Raw genomic sequence first — 18,597 nt, 5'->3', positions numbered from 1 at the left:
TTCAATCTGTATGAAAAGTGGAATGAATGTATGCTTCTCTGGACTGTTTTACGACCATTGACACACACTGCTTTTGAGCATCACTTTGCAAGTCCACTGATTTGACAATTTAGAGAGTTAGGATCAAAATAAGCTGATATTTGGCAGATCTTGCACCTTTGCTGTGCATTTATGCACAGCTGCTCTCTCCAGAATGCTTAATTGGTATCCACAATGTAGTCAAGTCTATTGTTACTCTGTGCCATGTATGGCAGTTCAACAATCATGGCTGTTTCATTTCATAACACAAAAATGAACTGTGGTAAGAAATGTGGATTGTGATAACATATTATTTTGTTTTGCAATTAACTGTTAAACTAGTGTACTGTTTGTACTTCACAGCCTGATTTTACTGTTGTCTTCTTAATAGCAGAATTGAAGTTCTTTGCATTTCTATACTTTTTCCTCCTTTTGAAAAGAATATCTTTTGGAACTTTAAGTGTCACTCTGAGTTTTATGGTGTATGTTTATGCTTTTTTTTTCCCTTCCAAAATTATAACTATATTATACTTTAAAAAAAAAAGTTTTGATTAGCAAATTTTTCAGAATATTACTTAGGAAGGTTTTGTCACTTAGTGAGAAATCAATTGCGTTGGGCAGGTTCTTTAGGAGAGCCCCGAGACAGAGTCAGCTCTCTGAGTTCAGCATAAAAATAATTAATTTCTCTTTAACTGTATCCAACTGTCTTGATTTTCTTGCATATATCTTATATTCTTTTTCTCTCTTTATGTTTTAACACATACTTTCACGTAAAACTCAGGTCCCACGGCTGTTCCATCTTCAGTGATGGATCTTCACTTTGTTCTCATGCAAATTTTAACAATGCTGCATTAGGATTTGTCACAGTGTTCAATGTCAAATCATAGTGAAGTCAAATACTCTTCTCTGGGTATGTCAGCCTCACCCTTAAATGGATACAGAAATATGCCAATAGAAAAGAGAGTGCTTCAATACACAAGGCTGCCGTTTTTGTGGGCATTATCCCGAGTTTTGTCCACCTGTGTACTTGTACCTCATAAGTCTTTAAACTGTTGTTCCGACAGGGAATCTTCCTGAGATAGGAGAATCTGCTCCTTTGCACAACTTTTCATTGTTCAGATATTGTAAGGGCTCTGTGGGCTTTTTGCCTTCTGTGTCACGAAGGATCCTTTCAAGGCTTTATTTATCTCCTTGCTTTTTTTCTTCAGGGACAAGGGGCAAGGCCTTCATCAAATCTGTTCTTTTAGCTATTTTTTTTTTTTTATAAACACCCTGGAAAGCTTTGGAATCTCCCACATGGTGCGTGTTGTTGCAGAACAGAGGTTGTATGGGTTTATCAATATTACACACCTATTGTGAGATTGCTGGGAATTACAAAAACCTGGCTTCAATGACAACAGCCAGACCTGCATTCCCTCTTCCCTTTGTGGAAACAGGGAGACTGAAAACAGGAATGGATCCATCCCCCTCCCCTTGAATGTCCCAGCAGACAACTGCAACATATACCTCTGGCAAAAGGATTTTAGCTAGTGAATTGGAGCTTAATAATTATGCAGAAACTTCTTTTCATAGTACTTGCTTCACAGCCTGTCTCTGTTTCACTCAGCCCCTCAATTAAAACAGCATTTCTCTGCAGACAGCTTCTGAGGATCTCTGCTCAGCAGTGCTGTGTGTCTTGGTCGTTCCTTCAATGCAAGTTCAGAACCCACAGGAGATTCTTTGGCGTTTATAGAGTCCTGTCAGAGTCTGGGTTCCTGTGTCATTTTTCAGAAAATGGGATGTGAGAATGAAGACAGGCTGATAAAGGAAGTGTATCTGAAAGGAAAGAGTTTTTGGGGACAGGATGATGATTCTGAGTAGCGTGGGAGACCTTAGATTCTGCCAGTAACTTGGCTAGCACTTCAAAGTTCGTGAGACTTCCTGCAGATTTTCCATGAGCCACCATGTTCCCTATGCTACCTTAAAGTGCTCCTGGTCACCATGATATTCTCAATTTACCAGCAGTCAGCCTCAAAAATTTGTCTCACGGGACTGCTCTCATCTATTGGGTATTGGCAAGATTGGCTACAGAAAACTCATTCATAATATCTTTATGTGAACAAGAAAAATGTGAAAAATTGCATCATAATTCGCTTCCTGACTATGCTTTTCTCCAAGTTTGTCGAAGGGCTTGAGAAAAGTTTAAATCCCACTAAAAATCAATTATTATGACAATGTGTTAGACAGACCCTACCTATGCAGAAAGTGTAGTCTGAAGGGCATTCTATGCATTTTTATGGGAATAGTTCTAAGTATTTTTCAAAATTAATTATAGCTTCTTGCATCTTCATCACTATGTTTTTAATGAATAATTGGCTTAGCATGGTAGCACCTAGTGAATTTAGTTTAGAATCAGAGTAACAACAAAATGACTATACACATGTCTATATTTCTCTTTGTCATGTGAATATCAGAAAAACTTCACTCTGTTTGCAAAATACCTGTATACAACAGAGAGAATAGCATGTTGCAGTTACCCACTTCATAACAAAGGGCAAATTCCCACTTCAACACAATCTCAAGCTCCCACTAGAAACTACAATACTGGAACTAAGATAAGATCCTATGCACTTAACCTCTACTGAAATCAATCCTGCTCAGCAAAGAAATAGAAAACGCTCTATTAAAAAAGGCTTTTTCATGTTTTCCCTTGACTAAAGGGACGTAAAAAAAATGTCTCCGAAGAAATGTTGCTCTCTCTAAATAAAATGTTTTCCTGAGTATGGTGTCTATGAAGGCTTTTTCATGTTTTCCCTTGACTAAAGGGACGTAAAAAAAATGTCTCCGAAGAAATGTTGCTCTCTCTAAATAAAATGTTTTCCTGAGTATGGTGTCTATGAAAACTTCTGGACTGACAGCTCTGAGAAATGTCATCTGTCTGTTAGATTACAGAGCACTAAGCATTATTTCTCATAAACAATTCAACCCTGGCCTGAGTATAGTTTGGTTTCCACCTAGACTCACATCCAAGCATCTCAAATGGGACAGTCAGTAGTGCTAATTGGTGGGCTAATTCTGCAACACTGATTACTGTCTCCTAGAGAGGGGATTAAGACCACCATCTAATTTTCCACAGACCACCAAACAACTGAATGATGGTAACAACTTAGTCCTTGCCAAACTAGACAGATGGAGTTCAACCATTTTAGCCATCTGTTCCCTACTTCTGAGTATTTCCACAACAGCAAAAAACTCTCAAAAGCCCCAAATACTACCTTTTATAATCTATTAACCATGAAATTACTGTTCTAATCATATACAGGTACTGAAAACTTACACCACAAATCACAGAAGTAAGAAAAATTTTAAGCATTTTGTGATCCTAGGCTGCACCTTTTCATCAGCTCTCCAACTTGTTTCCCAGTGCCTACTGATCCTCTGTTGTAGGTGGTAGTAAAGTAGTGGGCAGAGTGTCAGTAGTTACCTAAAATTAATTGCAACCAGCAATAACAGCAAAAACACTTGTCTAGTCTACATTTCATTTCCACATTGACAAATTTGTGGAAGCCCTACTGGATGTAGATGATGGAGAAAAAATTGAAAAAAGAGTATTTTTTCACATCCTGTATAGGAAAGTAACAACCAAAGAATTGTGTTCTTTGTGGTTGGACAGTATTTCAAAACTTGCTTGACTTGCTCTGCCTTTTCTGACCATTGTAGATAAAACATCTAATTTTTTCACCCCGATATTAATGGGGCTTTTACACCTATAAAATTCTTAGTAAGGAATTAAAAACATTTACTGTCAAATACTGTTTATAGATATCAGAAACTGAAATAACTGCTTTAGCAAAGAAGTACTTTATTTCACTAATAGGCAAAATAATACAAATGTCTCCCAAAAAAAGGCCATCAAACCTGAAACTAATTTGAAGTAACAGTGCTGATGTAGTATCAAGCAACAATAATGGTAAAGCCCTAAAATTTCAATTCCTGGAAGAGTTGTAGAAGCACAGCAAGCAGACCTAAACAGAACAGCACTATGAAGGACATTCGGGCCTACATAGGCAATGGATATAGACTATTATCTTTAAGTGCTTACATATGGGTTTTCATCATCATCATGATCAGATTCACAATTTTACATTTTAAACTAATGAGAAAAGTGAAAGCCATACAGTAAAGCCATTAAGTTCTTGCTCACCCTGTAAAGAGTGGTTATATATGTGAAATATAGTGCCACTCTGACAATCTCTAGTTAAAGAGAAATTACCTTAAGTGATCAGGTAGTAATTTAAAGAAAAATTAGTTTTAAAAACTGCATGTTTTTCTCAGCAGATTCTCTTTCTAATGCTAATTTAAAGTATGTAGCAATATTTTGGTGCATTCCAAATCTAAAGGCTGTTTGATGTACTGGATTCCTCTCAGTACACTCTTTAAAGGCATTTAATCAGGTGCTATCTTTCAGTCCTTTGAATAAGTAACACTGCCATTGTTGCCCAAATTGCATCTGAAAGATGCATGTGTAAGATTGTGAGTGGCTGAGGGAGAATAAACTTAGGTTTCTCTTTATCAAGGGAAAATTGAAAAGACTGAGGCTGTATTTATTTTATGCCTTTGCTTAGAAACGTCTTCTCATTTCATTCATGTGAGTTTCTGTTCATCATTGCAAACTGTTAATATTTTTATAGCTTAGGTGAATAAAAGTGACTTCCTGAGCATTTTGCTGCAACTGGCTTTGGTAGGAAAAGACAGAATTGAAAACATTCAATTTAGTTATTGTATCTGATTCTTTAACAGAGGAATTTATAAATTCTGGTTGGTTTTTCTCACCAAAAATCTTCTTAGGAATTACCAGAATAATTTAAAGGCTCTTCCTTAAACTTCATGCAGCTGTCAAAGCCAAAACTCTCCAAGCCAGAACATTCTTATCAGTGCAGAAGAATTTGGGAACTCATTTGTAATGCAAATCACCCAGTCACATTGTCATTGTCAAATGCACTGGAGAACAGAATATTCCTATTGAACAAATTACTCACCAAGAATCACAGCAACAACGGTGAAGAGCACAAAGGCATTCCTCATTAAATAACTTTTAACATCGTCCTTTGTTATGCTCTGCACTTTTTTTTTTGCCAAAAGTGTACGTTTCCGGACTCCTTGTTGAATTCGTTCCATCCTACTTCCAGGTTTTGGATCTTCTCCGTTACCTTTAGTCATTTATCTTGCTGAAAGCTTTCTTTTATAATTAATTTCTATCAGTATCCCTTCAGAAAAGTGGAGAACTCTTTTCAGTGGGGGTTACTGGAGAAACCTGCAAGACAAGAAATATCAAACATTGCAGTAAGATTTTAGGGGAATGATTAGCTATATATTTACACAGAAGCAAATATTCTTCATGTTTCAGTAAAACTTGTATTGTTCTTAATATCTAAGCAGTTTTTGATGCAGAACCTCAACAACTTTGAAAGAAGGATTACATGGACTGATCAGATAACTGTCCCATGTCTTCAGACATGTACTGCTGTCATGCTGTAAAACCGAGGTGTAACTTTTTTTTAGTATTTGCTATTGATAGATAAATGTAAAATCAGTACAAATCCTAGCAACTTAAGGTATTATAATGTTTAAAATGCTCTGTCAGGCTTGCTCTTGTACTTTTTTATCAGGCCATTATTATTTGAAAAAAAAAATCTAGCTCACCTTCATATTAACCATTGAAGAGAAATATTTTGCTCAAACTGGTACATTTAAATTTTTCTATATTTGAGATTTTTTTAAATGATTGAATGCATTGTCTCAATTCCTTCTTTTCACATGGAAAAAGGCAGCAGCAATAGTTTATTTATCCCTCAACCACTTTTTAGAAGATATGCCTTTGACAGCTTTATGTTGGTAACATTCATCTTTTAGCTGTATAAACTACTCCGAGCACATCTGTAAAACATCAGGAAGTAATATCCCACTTAACTTGTCGCTTCAGACTGTAATACCAGCTCACATTGCAGAGTAATGCTTAGCTTGTCCTGATAGCAATTATGAGCATATATCACAGAATCACAGACTACCCTAAGCTGGAAGGAGCACATTGGGATCATGGAGTCCAAATCCTGGACCTGTGCAGGACAGCCCAAGAACCACACCACGTCTCATTTCAAGAAATCACACTTTGAATCGACCTTAAAATGTTTCAATATTAAAAGTTTCTCATTAAGGTATTACTTTTTATTTTAGATGGTCTGGATTTGTTTTGACGGCTGCTGAGTATGAGTTTGTTTGGTAATGGAGATTCCTCAAAGGTATTTTCCAGACTGAGAATACAATTTTCTAAAGTCTTAATCAACATACACTGGCATGCTTTTTAAAAAGTAATTAGTAATGAATAAATGGACAAACCTAGGTGCTTCTGCTGAAATCTATCTCTGTTTATGGACAGTTCAACTCTAACACCTAATTTTTAATAAATTTAGTGCAAAACCACTTTTTTTTTCCCCCAGAAGCATTTAAAATATAAATACACAGGGGTTTCAGCCAGCACGTTTTAAGCAAAATCGCATGTTGTAACAAGTATATTTTGGTGGATTTTGATCGCTGCTTTTACCATATGTTTCAAGACCGTCACTTTAGTGCAATATCCTCCCTGAGTTTCAACAGAATGCTCTACACTTTGCTGCTTTAAGGAGTGGAAACAGAAATTCTGAGACCTAGCTAAATATTTAAATTAGTAAGGGTTCTACCGTGAACAAGACTACTGTAGGAAGCAGAATTCTTTTCCCCCACGACCGATTTTTGTTTAAAAAAAAAAAAAAAAAAAAAAAAAAAAAAAAAGGGATCGTTCACAGTGCCTTTTTCTTTCCAGGGATGTTGTTTAACAGCTAATCTGTCCCGCACAATTTACATCAAGACCAGGAAAGAATATGGGTGCAGCCAAAAGGATGATCCCATTAATTAAGATACAAAGGCACAGAGCGAAAAAATGACTTTCCGCGCTCCGACCGCCGCCGCAGGCCGGGACGGGCTCACCTTGTCAGACCTGCGGCGGCCGAGGGAGCGCGGCGGAGCTGGATGGGCAGGGGCCTCCCGGCGGAGCGCTGCGCGGCCGGGCGGGCGGCAGGGCGAAAACTGACATCTGCATGTGCGCCGGAGTACGGCAACTTACCATCCCTGCAACTTAAGGAAAGGGGAGGAGACTGCCGGCCCCGGCAGCGCCGGGAAAAAAAAAAAAAAAAAAAAAAAAAAAAAAGGACAAAAACAGCCCGCCACGAACCACGCATCAGCAGAGAGGGGAAAGCGGGGCTTGTGGAATATTGATTAGTCTTGGCACAGTGAAAGCAGGGTCACTTTCTTTGTTTTTCCTTTTAGACCTCTTTCACGCTTTGTCAGTTCAGCTTCGTTAGAAATGCAAAATCAAGATCCGGGAAGAACTGAAGGATCGCGCGCACACACACAGAGCAAGGCAGGCTTGAGTGCTTCTTCATTAGGCATTCCAGGCTGGACATCTGAAAATCCTAAACATAATTATATAACTCTAGCCCTGTGCTTTTTAAAATAAATGATGAAATATCTGAGCATGCTAGTTTTTTTCTAAAAGCAAGCATGGTGTGAAAGCTATCACGTATTTTCTAATTCTTAAAGACAGCTATTCAAGATCTACTCTTCCCAGGGTGGGGAACCAGACATATCTTTCAGAAGCAACTGGAGCATTATCAAGGAAAGAGAAAAACGTAATCAGTTGTAATCCTTTGTATGTTTCTTGTAGATATTCAAAATACATAGTAAGACTTGCCTCTTGTTTGGCAATTTAAACTCACTGACAGCAAGCCCCATTCAGTCTGTTTCAATAACAGAGAATGAATGAATGAATGAAAGAAAAAGTATAAAATATCCACTTTTGAGAAATAAGTGGCATTCAGTTTTTCTAGCATTTCAAAGTTGAAAGTTTCTAGCATTTCATTGTTGAAAAGGTATTTGTTGATGAGAGTCAGGGGAATTCCCAAAGAACTCTCCTTTTTAGAAAAGCACTTTCATTTTAAGCATGAGTAAATTCAGGTTAAAATATTCCATAATTATATTTCAGTGCAACTTTCACAGGATTTAAAGTGTTTTCTTGTAAGACAAATATTGTAAATCAATAATTTTATGATAAATATATAATTCATCTATATATATTCATCCTTAAAGGTTTGTTTATAAATTATGTTGATATTTAAATTATTTTCCTGAGAAGTCATTTTAAGGATACAGGAAAAAGAGTTATGTACAATACACAAAAAGAATCAATACGTACAAAATAAAATTTAGAGCAGATTTACTTCCACATAGTCAGAGAAATGGTTTTGCTATAGTGTTTTCCAATTTGAATGTGATTCACAAAATGATGTATAATGTAGAGAAAAATAATCTAACAATAATTTCAAATTTCCTTATGATTAATGTAGGTTTAAGATTGATTTGTGTACCATGGAATCTTGCTCTTTGGTGTCTAACTTAAGAAAGAAAACATCTAAGTTAACTTATTAATTGACTTTAAAAACAAAGAAAAAAACATTGACAGCTTGTGTTGCAAAGACAGAAACACTTGCTGTATTTTCTTGCACCTGGCATCTTAAATGTCTATCTCACTTTTATTTTTCATGGTGCAGTTTTTAAATACTTTCACTATTTTTTCTATAGATGTGGACTGACCTTTTAACAAACCTTTGCCCTCTAGCAATCTGCCTGTTTGATCTATCTTTTTGAAGCACGGCTTGCTTTCTGCAAAACCTCCCATATAGTTCTGCCCTCTGCTCATATGAATAATAGTGATACACTTGACTTAATGGGACAGGGTCAGGCCCCAAGTGAGGTGATCCAAAAGTATGTCATAATTTAATGCTTTCATTAATACTGGAGTCTATGAGAAATGAGATAATCCTGTGAGAGAATTAACTATCCAGTGAGACAAAATTAAAATAAACAATAATCAGTCAGACAGCTCAGCCTAACTTCAACTGTGATTCTTCCATTGTCTCTCTGAGAAAAACAGACATTATTACACGCTTCTTAGATAAGCAGAATATTAAGAGCTTTTATGGAAATATGTTCAAAATTTTCTGTTTTTTCCTTTCTGCTTCATCTTCTGACATTCAATTTTTATTGATTTTCCAAGAGTATTATCCTTTATATTACAAAACACCATGCATTTTAGGTATCCCTGGGTAGCAAAAAAAAAAGTCAAATACATTCATAATATGGTATCTGTAACGCATGTAATTAAAATGCACTGGAATTTCCCTTTATAGACAGATTTAGCAGATTTAATATGCACTATTTAATACAAGGACTAGGACAAATTTAAAGTGTTATTGGTTATGTTGCTCTGTCTGTAGCATTTTCAGCAGTGTTAGTTTCCAGGAAGACCAATTTAGAAGTTAGACACCTTGTTGTCCTATAGTAACACCTTGTAGATTTTAGATTGGCTCAGACAAGGCAAAAAGTACACAAAAACTTTGTTATGCTTTGTAGGGTGACACAGAGGGGCAGCCATCAGTGCAACAACCAATTTTACATAGAAGAAATTATCTCTACATGTTTCAGGGTGGTATGTTTTCCTCATAAAAATTGACAAGGAATGACCTAAGGCCTGGATGAGCCTGTCTGTGTTGACACGGTAGCACAGCACCCTAATCTGTGCTTTGGGTTCCAGTTTCAGCCCTTCTTTGATAATGCCCCAGGTAGTCTGCAAAGCAGTGAAGTGCAAGTACAGGGTAAGGTCTGACTGACTCCCAAGCAGTGTGGATTCAGCCAGCTGAAATCATGTATTGTGGCAAATGCCAGAGCTGTGTGGTTGTGGCTGACAAAGTAAATGTACTTTGCACAGTATCTGAGTGCCTTTGTAAAATAAGTAAAGGTATTACAGTGGAAGATGCTGTTCCTACACAAAGTATTGTTATTTTCAATTGACAAGAGCTATCAAACAAAAACCCAGGGAAGCTAGTTGTAGCAAATTCCAAAAGTGGAAATGAAGCAACCAATTGTACAATCCTTTAATTTCCCATATAGCAATAAATGTGGCATGAGACTGCATGGGTCCCAGCTGAAATAAACTTCAAGATTCAAAGTAACACAGGTTTCACATTAATAAGTCAGCACTATCAATTAATATTGGCTGAATATCTGAAGTGTTGGAGTTTTACTTAGAAGCTCAGTGAAATACTATTGATAACATAATGGTAAAATGGGAGTAAAATTCTTGTGAAATAATATGTTTATTCATGGTAAATGGCATGCCAGTATGTCGCAGACTTCAATTAAGCTGGACAAAATAAGAAAATATATTACTCCCTTTCAAGCTGCAATCCAGCTTAGAACTGTTTATTACCATTACACACTGTTGTATCAGTGAAAAAGCTGAGTCTCCATGAGGTCAAATTTAATCCATGCAAGTTAGCAAATATTTGGCAGAGCTAAGCCTTAGGCTCCTGAATATTTCCACAGGATGATGGCATGGTTTTCTTTCTGAGATACTTGGCTCTTGCTGTTTTGAGCATGCTAAGATGAGTAGGAGAAATTGAGGTTTAGTGTTTGTTTCTTTTCAAATATCAAAGGGGAATTTGATGAATACCTCTATTTTGGCTAGCCAAATGTGAGGCGGCCAAATTTGGCCAGCATGTGCACTACAGTCATCAAAAAAAACCTATGGGCTATGTTCTGTTAGCAAGTATGAATTGCTGCAGGAAAAGATCTGCAGATCCATAGCTGGTTCTGAGTATGAAGTTTGCAGAGTCTGCAGATTGGAAGTGTTACACTGAATTGCTTCTAACCTCATTTTGTGTCCCAAACACCTTTTAGTGCTTAGACTGTATGATCTAGTTTTGTTTCTCCTAAAGGAATCCAGTTCACACCTTCTAAAATCACTCCATGAAATGAATCAAGCATGTCTTGGTGACTTCTAGAGGAAACTTCCTCTACTGGTTCTGCTGAATTTCAGTTTATCTTTGAGAAATTGTAAACCATTGGTCAAGTTCATTTACCAAAAATACTCCCCAAATCAGCGTTAAAATATTCTGTTGATGGTAATGATTTAGTTATTTTAGAAAAATGCTACTGTTCTGTCAAGAAACATTTCAAAAGTAAAGTTTTTTGTCTAAGATTAGGATGAACGACTTGTAGTACAGGTCAATCTAATCAGCAGGACTTAAATTTTTTAGTGATCTGTTTCTATGTTTCTATTTAGTGTCCCATTACAGTCTTAACATTGCTCACTCAAGCCAGCCAACAAATCCTCCTGCATTTTGAGGCCTTGTGCTGTGAGAATAAATGTGATTTTATGGTTTTGAGCTCTGTCAGTAGTCAGTCGGAAGTTACACACAAAAAAGGCGGCATTCCTTTTCTGCTCTGTGAAAATTCCCAGCAGAGAAACACGAACCTTCAGTATCTCCACTCAGCATCATGGGCTGTCTGAGCCTTAACACACACTGTATGTCTGACTGCAGCTGAATAGACAACCTTGTTTCCTTTCAACACAGGGCGTCAGATCAGCACTCACTCTTGGGAGAAGGCGGGAGGGAAATGAAGCTATACCAGCAGAGGATGTGGCTCGTGAACTTTTCCCCTAACTGTCTTATCAAGGATTTGAATGTCTGTATGTACAATGGGGCGATTCTCACCGAAGAATAAGCAAGGTTGTCTAGGAAGGATTGGGGATAGGATGGGACTGTGTCATTGTAAGAAATCTAATGGGATCTCGTGGGTAGCCGATAGCATTTCAGATGCAAACGGCTGTACACTATGGCTTCACTGGCTTTCCCACAGCCAGTGGCAACCACTTAAATGGGTGCTGTGGGAGAGACAGGTTCATTTGAAAAGTTAATAGAGCATTGTGGCAAGTTACAAAAGAGCATGGCATTGGAGCCAGAAATTTGCTACCCCCTGTCGCTCAGGTCTCTCTTGGTTTCCTCTTCCAAATTTCCTTTTTTTTAAAGCCGAATTTCAGTAGCTTGTGAATCAGCAGAGTTTCTGAGAGTGCCCCAGGGATGCTCCAGCAGAGTACTCACTGCCATGGGTACTTTAAATCGTGACCTCCAATCCCTGCCTGTCATAATGGTAACAGAGCAATGGTCCCACATGGGTCCTGATTTGGGATAACAGCATCATTTTTGGGTGTCCCACTGGCTGAACTGTTTTCTGTCTTAATTCCCAGACTTGCTGTTGAAGAAGCTAGTTTCTTGGATCTTGTGTTGTTTATAATGGATATTCTTTAAACAAGGTACAGGCTTATCATTAGCACGTGTGCTAGCTTGTGCAGCAGATTGGTTTCAGATTATTTTTTCCTTTTCCACTGCCTTTTTTTTTCTTAATATATCCTCCTTACAAAGTAAAGGCAGATAGGTGAGAAACAAGACTAAAGAGAAATGGACATTCCTAAATTAGAATATGTTATTATCTGCATTAAGCACTTTTCATAAAAATGTCGCTTTTCATTTGACATCTTTGTCCATAGTTATTTTTATAATGAAACAATAATTTATCAGCTGTTTAATACATCCTAGTTTGTTGTTAGTATAGCAAGTAAGATAAATACAGAAAAAACCCACTCATTTGTATGAAGTTCATTTAAGGAAACTAATTTAGCTGGAACAGTAAGCTAATGTGACTTTTTAAATAGACATTTACTACTATGGAATCATAATTACTGCAATCAAGACACACAAAAATCTTTTGTAAAAATAATTATAATTTAAAAGCACGCAGCTCAAAGTTGCTGCTATAATAATGGCTATAATAGCAACTGTTTAGCATTTGGACATTTTTTTGGCAGGAGGGCTTTGCATTGTTTATTGTGAGAAAGAAACAGGCTCTGAGAAAACATGCAAATTTTCAGCAAAGGAAAAAGCAGCATCAGGTTTGCAAAACAGAGTGGCAGAAATTCTGTTTTGCTTCTATGTCTTTAGTTCACATAGGCTAGGATGATTTAAAGTAATTGGGTTCTTTTGGAGGATCTCTGTTTAATATACCATGGAAGATCTCAAAATATCTGTTTCATTGTATCCCTGGCATCCAGACACTCAGGCTGTGTGGTGATCAGCATTTATTTTCTTGCTGTGTTTTTCATTCTGAAATTCCATTCTCTGTTGGGATCCAGAGTTCACAGAACTTATTGGTAATCAGCAATTAGCTTAAAACAGGAACTGTCCTTTAATATTTATTACTCATTGTTCTTCTTGAAATGTGGCCAAATGCCTGTCATCATATATATAGAAAAATTAAGGATCATAGTGTGAACAAGTATGTTTCAAAGGAAAGATGGCATGTCACTGGTATGATATATTACTTCAATTTTTTCTGTCAGCACTCATTTCTTCACTCAGCTTCTGGGAGGATACAAGTACTATTGTTGTACAAATAAGTTCAGATCATTGTAATTAAATATTAATTACAATCACAAAAAAGATACATTGAATCCACATTTTAATGCCGCCTTTCTGTAACAAGACAAAGGATTGATACACTGCACATTGTTTTTATTTAGATTTCTGTGACATACAATGAAAGCTTTTCTGACATATATTATAAATGCATCTATAGAAAGAAAACAAACAGTAGTCTTTTCATTCAGACCAGAAATCATTAAAAGAAAGATGTAAATCTAATACCACTCCCATAATATAGCATCCTATCCCTCATTTACAGATTCAGTAATTACTACATATCAGATTTGTCTTCATGCTGTCAGTTACTCCATCCATTCTGCTCCATTCCGAACTTCTACCCCAAGACAAGTTAATTTAATGTCCTTGTCCTCCCTTGCCCTCTTTTCTTTGGTAAAACAACTATTCGCCATGTTTTTGCAGGTTCACTGCTTTCCTTCTCCCTTTACTTCCATTAATTCTATCTCCATTTTTACTCCTTAGCCCACCACTAGTTTCCTTTGAGTCAGAGAAAAATTATTCTGAACAGGTCTTGTTTTAATTTGAATCAATGAATCCAAGTTTTGAGGGAAAGTTACACCTTGGCCCTATTTGATTCTTAGATGCCTATTCCAAACCATTCCTTATTTTATGAGCTTTATTTGGGTAGTTTGTAATACTCCTTTTCCCTCTGTTCACTCATGTTATTTTCTCCTTCTTTTTCTCCTGCCATCTTGTTCTTTTTCTTTAGTTCACTGTATCTTCTTTTTCACCTTTAGCTTTTAGTTGTGTTCCATTTATACCAGCTCTCAGTGGTTTGGGAGGCAGCTTGAAGGTGTCATTCATACTGACGTAGATCCATGGAGGAATTTGTACCATAAATGTGTAACACTGTCTCTACACAGTGGAGATGCACTTGCATAGCTGCATGCTGAAAACTGGCTAGTTTTCAACTAAACAATCCAACTAAACAATCATAGAGGGTATGGACAGTGGAGCAGATTTCCTTTTTAAACTGCAAGGATGTCAACTCTTCCCTTCCAAACAGACGTGTCTCTTCCGCCTACAGACTGCATGCAGAAAGGAAATGATTTTAATTAATTTGTTAAACCAAAGGGAATGTCAGAGCGAACAGCCAGATGCCTTTCAAAACAAAAACACCTAGGCCAAAATAAGGGGAAATAAGAGGCAATGTGTTTGAAAATGCTGCTTTACACAAGCCTTTCACGTGGCTCCAAAAATGTCTGTATTTCTTCCAGTTATGTCTACCACCTAGTGTTAACTTCAGAATGGTGATGTATTGGGTGCTTTGCTTAGCCAGGCCATGAAAGGTTCCCATTCACCACAAGTCTCAGCTCACTCCATATGCAGGCAAAACTCCCAGTGAAGACAATGAGAGTCCAGGTCCCCTGACTCACATTTTGCTCAGGCAAAACCCCCATTGTCCAGTGATTGCTTTGCTCAATGAGCAGTGATTCAGAAGTGCTGAATAGGAACCCAGTCAGCTGTGCTTTGATATTATTTTTCTGATGATTCATCAGTTCTGTAAAATCGTTATAAATGTCTTTGTAGAGCTACCCAGTAATTTTTGTTTAGACTAAATGTTAAAAACACATCACCTATGAGAAGAGGGTATTTTGGTAGAAGTATCATTAAAACAGTATTTTTTCTGTGATGTGAATACTTATAAAGTATTTGTTACTTCTGACTTCCTCTAGGCCAAGGAATACGAGAGCATTTAATTCTTTGATCAGGTTCCTGATAAATTATTAAAGAGTGAGTTCCAGTGATTCAATAACACAAAAGAGGAGAATAAAATGAGAGATGAGTGAAATGAGGTGATCACATTCAGTTGCTTTTGTCATGCTTTTTGTCAATTTAAAACAAGTTATGAGAACTTTTTATAATCACAAGCTACTGAAGTCTACAGTGGTTCATTAACAAATGAGACTCAGAACTCCTCATTGCACAAAAAACATAAACACCTGAAATCCTGTTTGGTTGTAGGAATAACATTTTACTTTGAAAGATCTATGTGAATACCATGAAAATCAAATATGCTTTGTCTCAGGTTAAAATTTTAAATTTTCTATTTCCCCAGTTTTATCAGGGATGTGTGAGGAGCTTCATTCCTTTCTTTTCCAATACCTAAGGGCTTTCTTAATGTGGTGCAAAATAAGTGTAAAATGCTTCTGATTTCTCTTCCCATGAATTTCACTGCTGTGACTTGTACAACAATATACTACAGAATTATGTTTATGTAGATATGTGGCATTAATATATTTTATTTTCATTACCAGTAACTCGAGGAACCCTACCTAGCAGTAAGTCCCCATCTTCCACAGACAAGTTCCTGCTCTGTAAGGTGTGGGACCAGTGATCCAGAAAAGGCAGCTCTCTGCCTATCGCAGAACTTTTCTTCATTCACATTAAAAATATTTAGCAGATATTTAGTAAAGGCCTCTCAAAGCCTCAAAAATTACAACATAGTGCAGGGGTCATGAATCACATTTTTTGTGTTTCAAATGGATGCATTAATAGAGAATGTATTAAATAGAAATATCTAGATAATCCTGGAAATCCATGTTGTCCAGTAATCCAGGATGGATGCCATCTAGGTTCCTGATTTCCATCACCAATAGTTTTGCTTTCATTTGGATTCTTGTTTAAGAACACTTTGGACATAGTATTCATGTAGAATAATTCAATTCTTCATCCTGCTTCATTAGCTCTCTGCTGATGACTCTTTTCATTTAAGGGTTTTTACTTACTTCTAACAGCTTTTTGAGATTTTTTTTTTACACCAGATGCAATCTTTCCCTACTTGACTCTTGTAGTTGATGCAGGTTAATGATCAGAGGCTTTTTTCCCATCCCAAATATTGATTTCCTCCAATTTCTTCAAGAAAACACAAACTAAACTCAGAAATTTCCATACAAGTTCGAAAAGTAAAAATAAACTCATATTTTTTTTTCTACTGCATCAGACTGTTTTCTGAACTTTTTCCTCCAAAGCTACATTGGTACATGTAAAAGGACCTCTCCAACCTCTCTTCATTAGTTATCTGTGTGTTGCAGCTCTTAAATTACTCTCTTTTTGCTACTGTGATTATGTAGATTACAGTAAAAAACTGTTTGAAGAGGAGCACAAGGAATCTTCTAGCTTCCTTTTGAATTCTAAAGTTTTTAAAAATTTACTACTACACTGCCTTTTAGAAGGAGGTTTCAGCTCTAGGTTCCTAAGAGGAATTTACAGTCCTATTCATTTTCTGAGACCTTCAGGTATGAGTCCTGAAGAAAGAACATATTCAGTTCCTGCTGAAGTGCATCAGATCATGATAATACCACCTCCCAGACTCACCACTTCAGAAATTTTCCATTCATTCTGGAATTTTTAACACAGTACAATATAATAGGGTACTCATATATCACTTCTAGATGAGGTCTTAGCACCCAGAATAAATAGCAATCATCACACAGCAAGATAATTTCTGCCTCTCTTTTTTCTTTTGCTTTTTTTTCTCTCTCTCTCTTTTAATAGCAAAATAAACATAATCTTTCAGTTATTTTTAAGTATTTAATCATTAATTCCACCAGCTGTCAAATTAACTCTGAGTTAGAAGGTTCTGAGGTAATTTTTAATCATCATTAAAAAAATAGCAGAAGTTGTCCATTCTTCTAAGTAGACATGAATGAACATATTTCTACACTCTATTGTAAAGATCACATGTAGATAAAAGTTTATGATTTTACTTGGCCTTAGTATAAGTCAGCACCTGTGACTGTGTTGAAAGCTAGATGTTTGGAGAAGCTATCACTGTAGAGAATCTTGGGAAAATTCTGCCAAGCAGATGATTTCAGTCTTGTTCACAAGATATTCTTCAATATGACAAAAGGTATTAAGGTATCCACCAATTTCTTTGGGCATTTCTTAAGAAAAGATCTTTCAAAAACTTTTACCCTCATTAATATTATGTAGATGGCCATTTGATTACATTACTTGCCAGGAAAAGACTACAGAAGAGAGAACTTTCCTGACATCTGTATTTGCCTTTTATGAGCCTGAAAATTTTGCAATTTTGTTTCAAGAGCTATATGTGGCTTTTGAATGAATCTTTGACCAACTAGTGAGACTACTGGAATATAACCTGGGCTGCAAGGTCATCTACAAATTGTTAGGAAGGTTCCTATTTCAAAACTCTTTTTTGCTTTGTAACTTGGACCAAATCACAAAAGGATCCAACAAGCATCGGAGACAGGTGACAACAAAAGACAGGAAAGTGCAGCTGGTGGTAGAAATGTGGTCAGAGCTGAGCGAAGACGACCCTTTAGAAGATCTGTGGTCTCTGCCTGTCTCAACTAGCACCTCAACTTAATTGGCACAGGATATAGAAATATTTCCAGAGAAGCAAAGGATGGCTCTGCCTGTTTACTTGCCCCTTCCTCCTGCTATCAATAGATCAAAAAGATCCTGAATGAAACATCAGTGAAATGTTGATGGTGCCATAGAATGAGCACAATTCTGTGATTCTAAACCCTGACTTCAATATTCAAAGAACCTCATATGTGCTAATCTTAAAACTATTCTTCTCATGCTAACACTTTGAAGCCTTTCACTCTCTGGACAGGAATGTTAGTTCTACCACAGGGCAGAGAAAGCAGACACAGTTTTACTTGGAATTAATGAGAGCAGCCAGACCTGAGGAGGTTATGTCCTGCCAGCATTGCAATACTAATAATATCCTTCTACTCCTGAATTTGTTCCAAAACAAACAATCAAAAAAGAGCCTTGCCCCTACTAACACTACTTTTTTTTCTTTTCTAACAATATATATAAGATCATTCCCTGATTTTTTTTCTATACTCAAGTGTGTGGAAGTCAGTACTTGCCCTCATTTCTGAATCACAGGAGCACTGTGTAAACCACAAAACTGGTCAGTAATTACACAAATAGAAAAGTTCTGAACTGATGGATTTGTAGCAGAAAAATCTTAAAAGGGATCATCAAAGAATAAATGCACTAGTAGCACATTTAAATTCTATTTCTCTGGTTTTACTGACACTGGTTTATTTACATAAATTGACTCGACCATGACATTTGGAAAATGTTTATTGCAGTATTTTGAGGCTCTCAGTATAGCATTCTGTAGTATATTTGAATAAGAGTCTTGCAGACAGGAAAACATTAATTTCTCCCTGTAGGCACTCCTGCA

At 36.7% G+C, this 18,597-nt stretch overlaps 1 protein-coding gene across 1 annotated transcript in view; it reads right to left on the bottom strand.

Annotated features, from left to right (window-relative positions):
* Window positions 1–5,310, bottom strand: part of SLC1A3 (solute carrier family 1 member 3) — a 63,171-nt gene extending 57,861 nt beyond the window's left edge. The window contains exon 1 of the mRNA XM_068177351.1: window positions 5,037–5,310. Within this exon, the coding sequence (XP_068033452.1) occupies window positions 5,037–5,217 (181 nt within the window). The 5' untranslated portion in view covers window positions 5,218–5,310. The remainder of the gene's footprint in view (window positions 1–5,036) is intronic.
* Window positions 5,311–18,597: the final 13,287 nt, after the last annotated feature.

The sequence above is a fragment of the Anomalospiza imberbis genome, chromosome Z (assembly GCF_031753505.1).
Source record: "Anomalospiza imberbis isolate Cuckoo-Finch-1a 21T00152 chromosome Z, ASM3175350v1, whole genome shotgun sequence".
Lineage (NCBI taxonomy): Eukaryota > Metazoa > Chordata > Aves > Passeriformes > Viduidae > Anomalospiza > Anomalospiza imberbis.
This window is presented reverse-complemented; position numbering and strand designations above follow the sequence as displayed.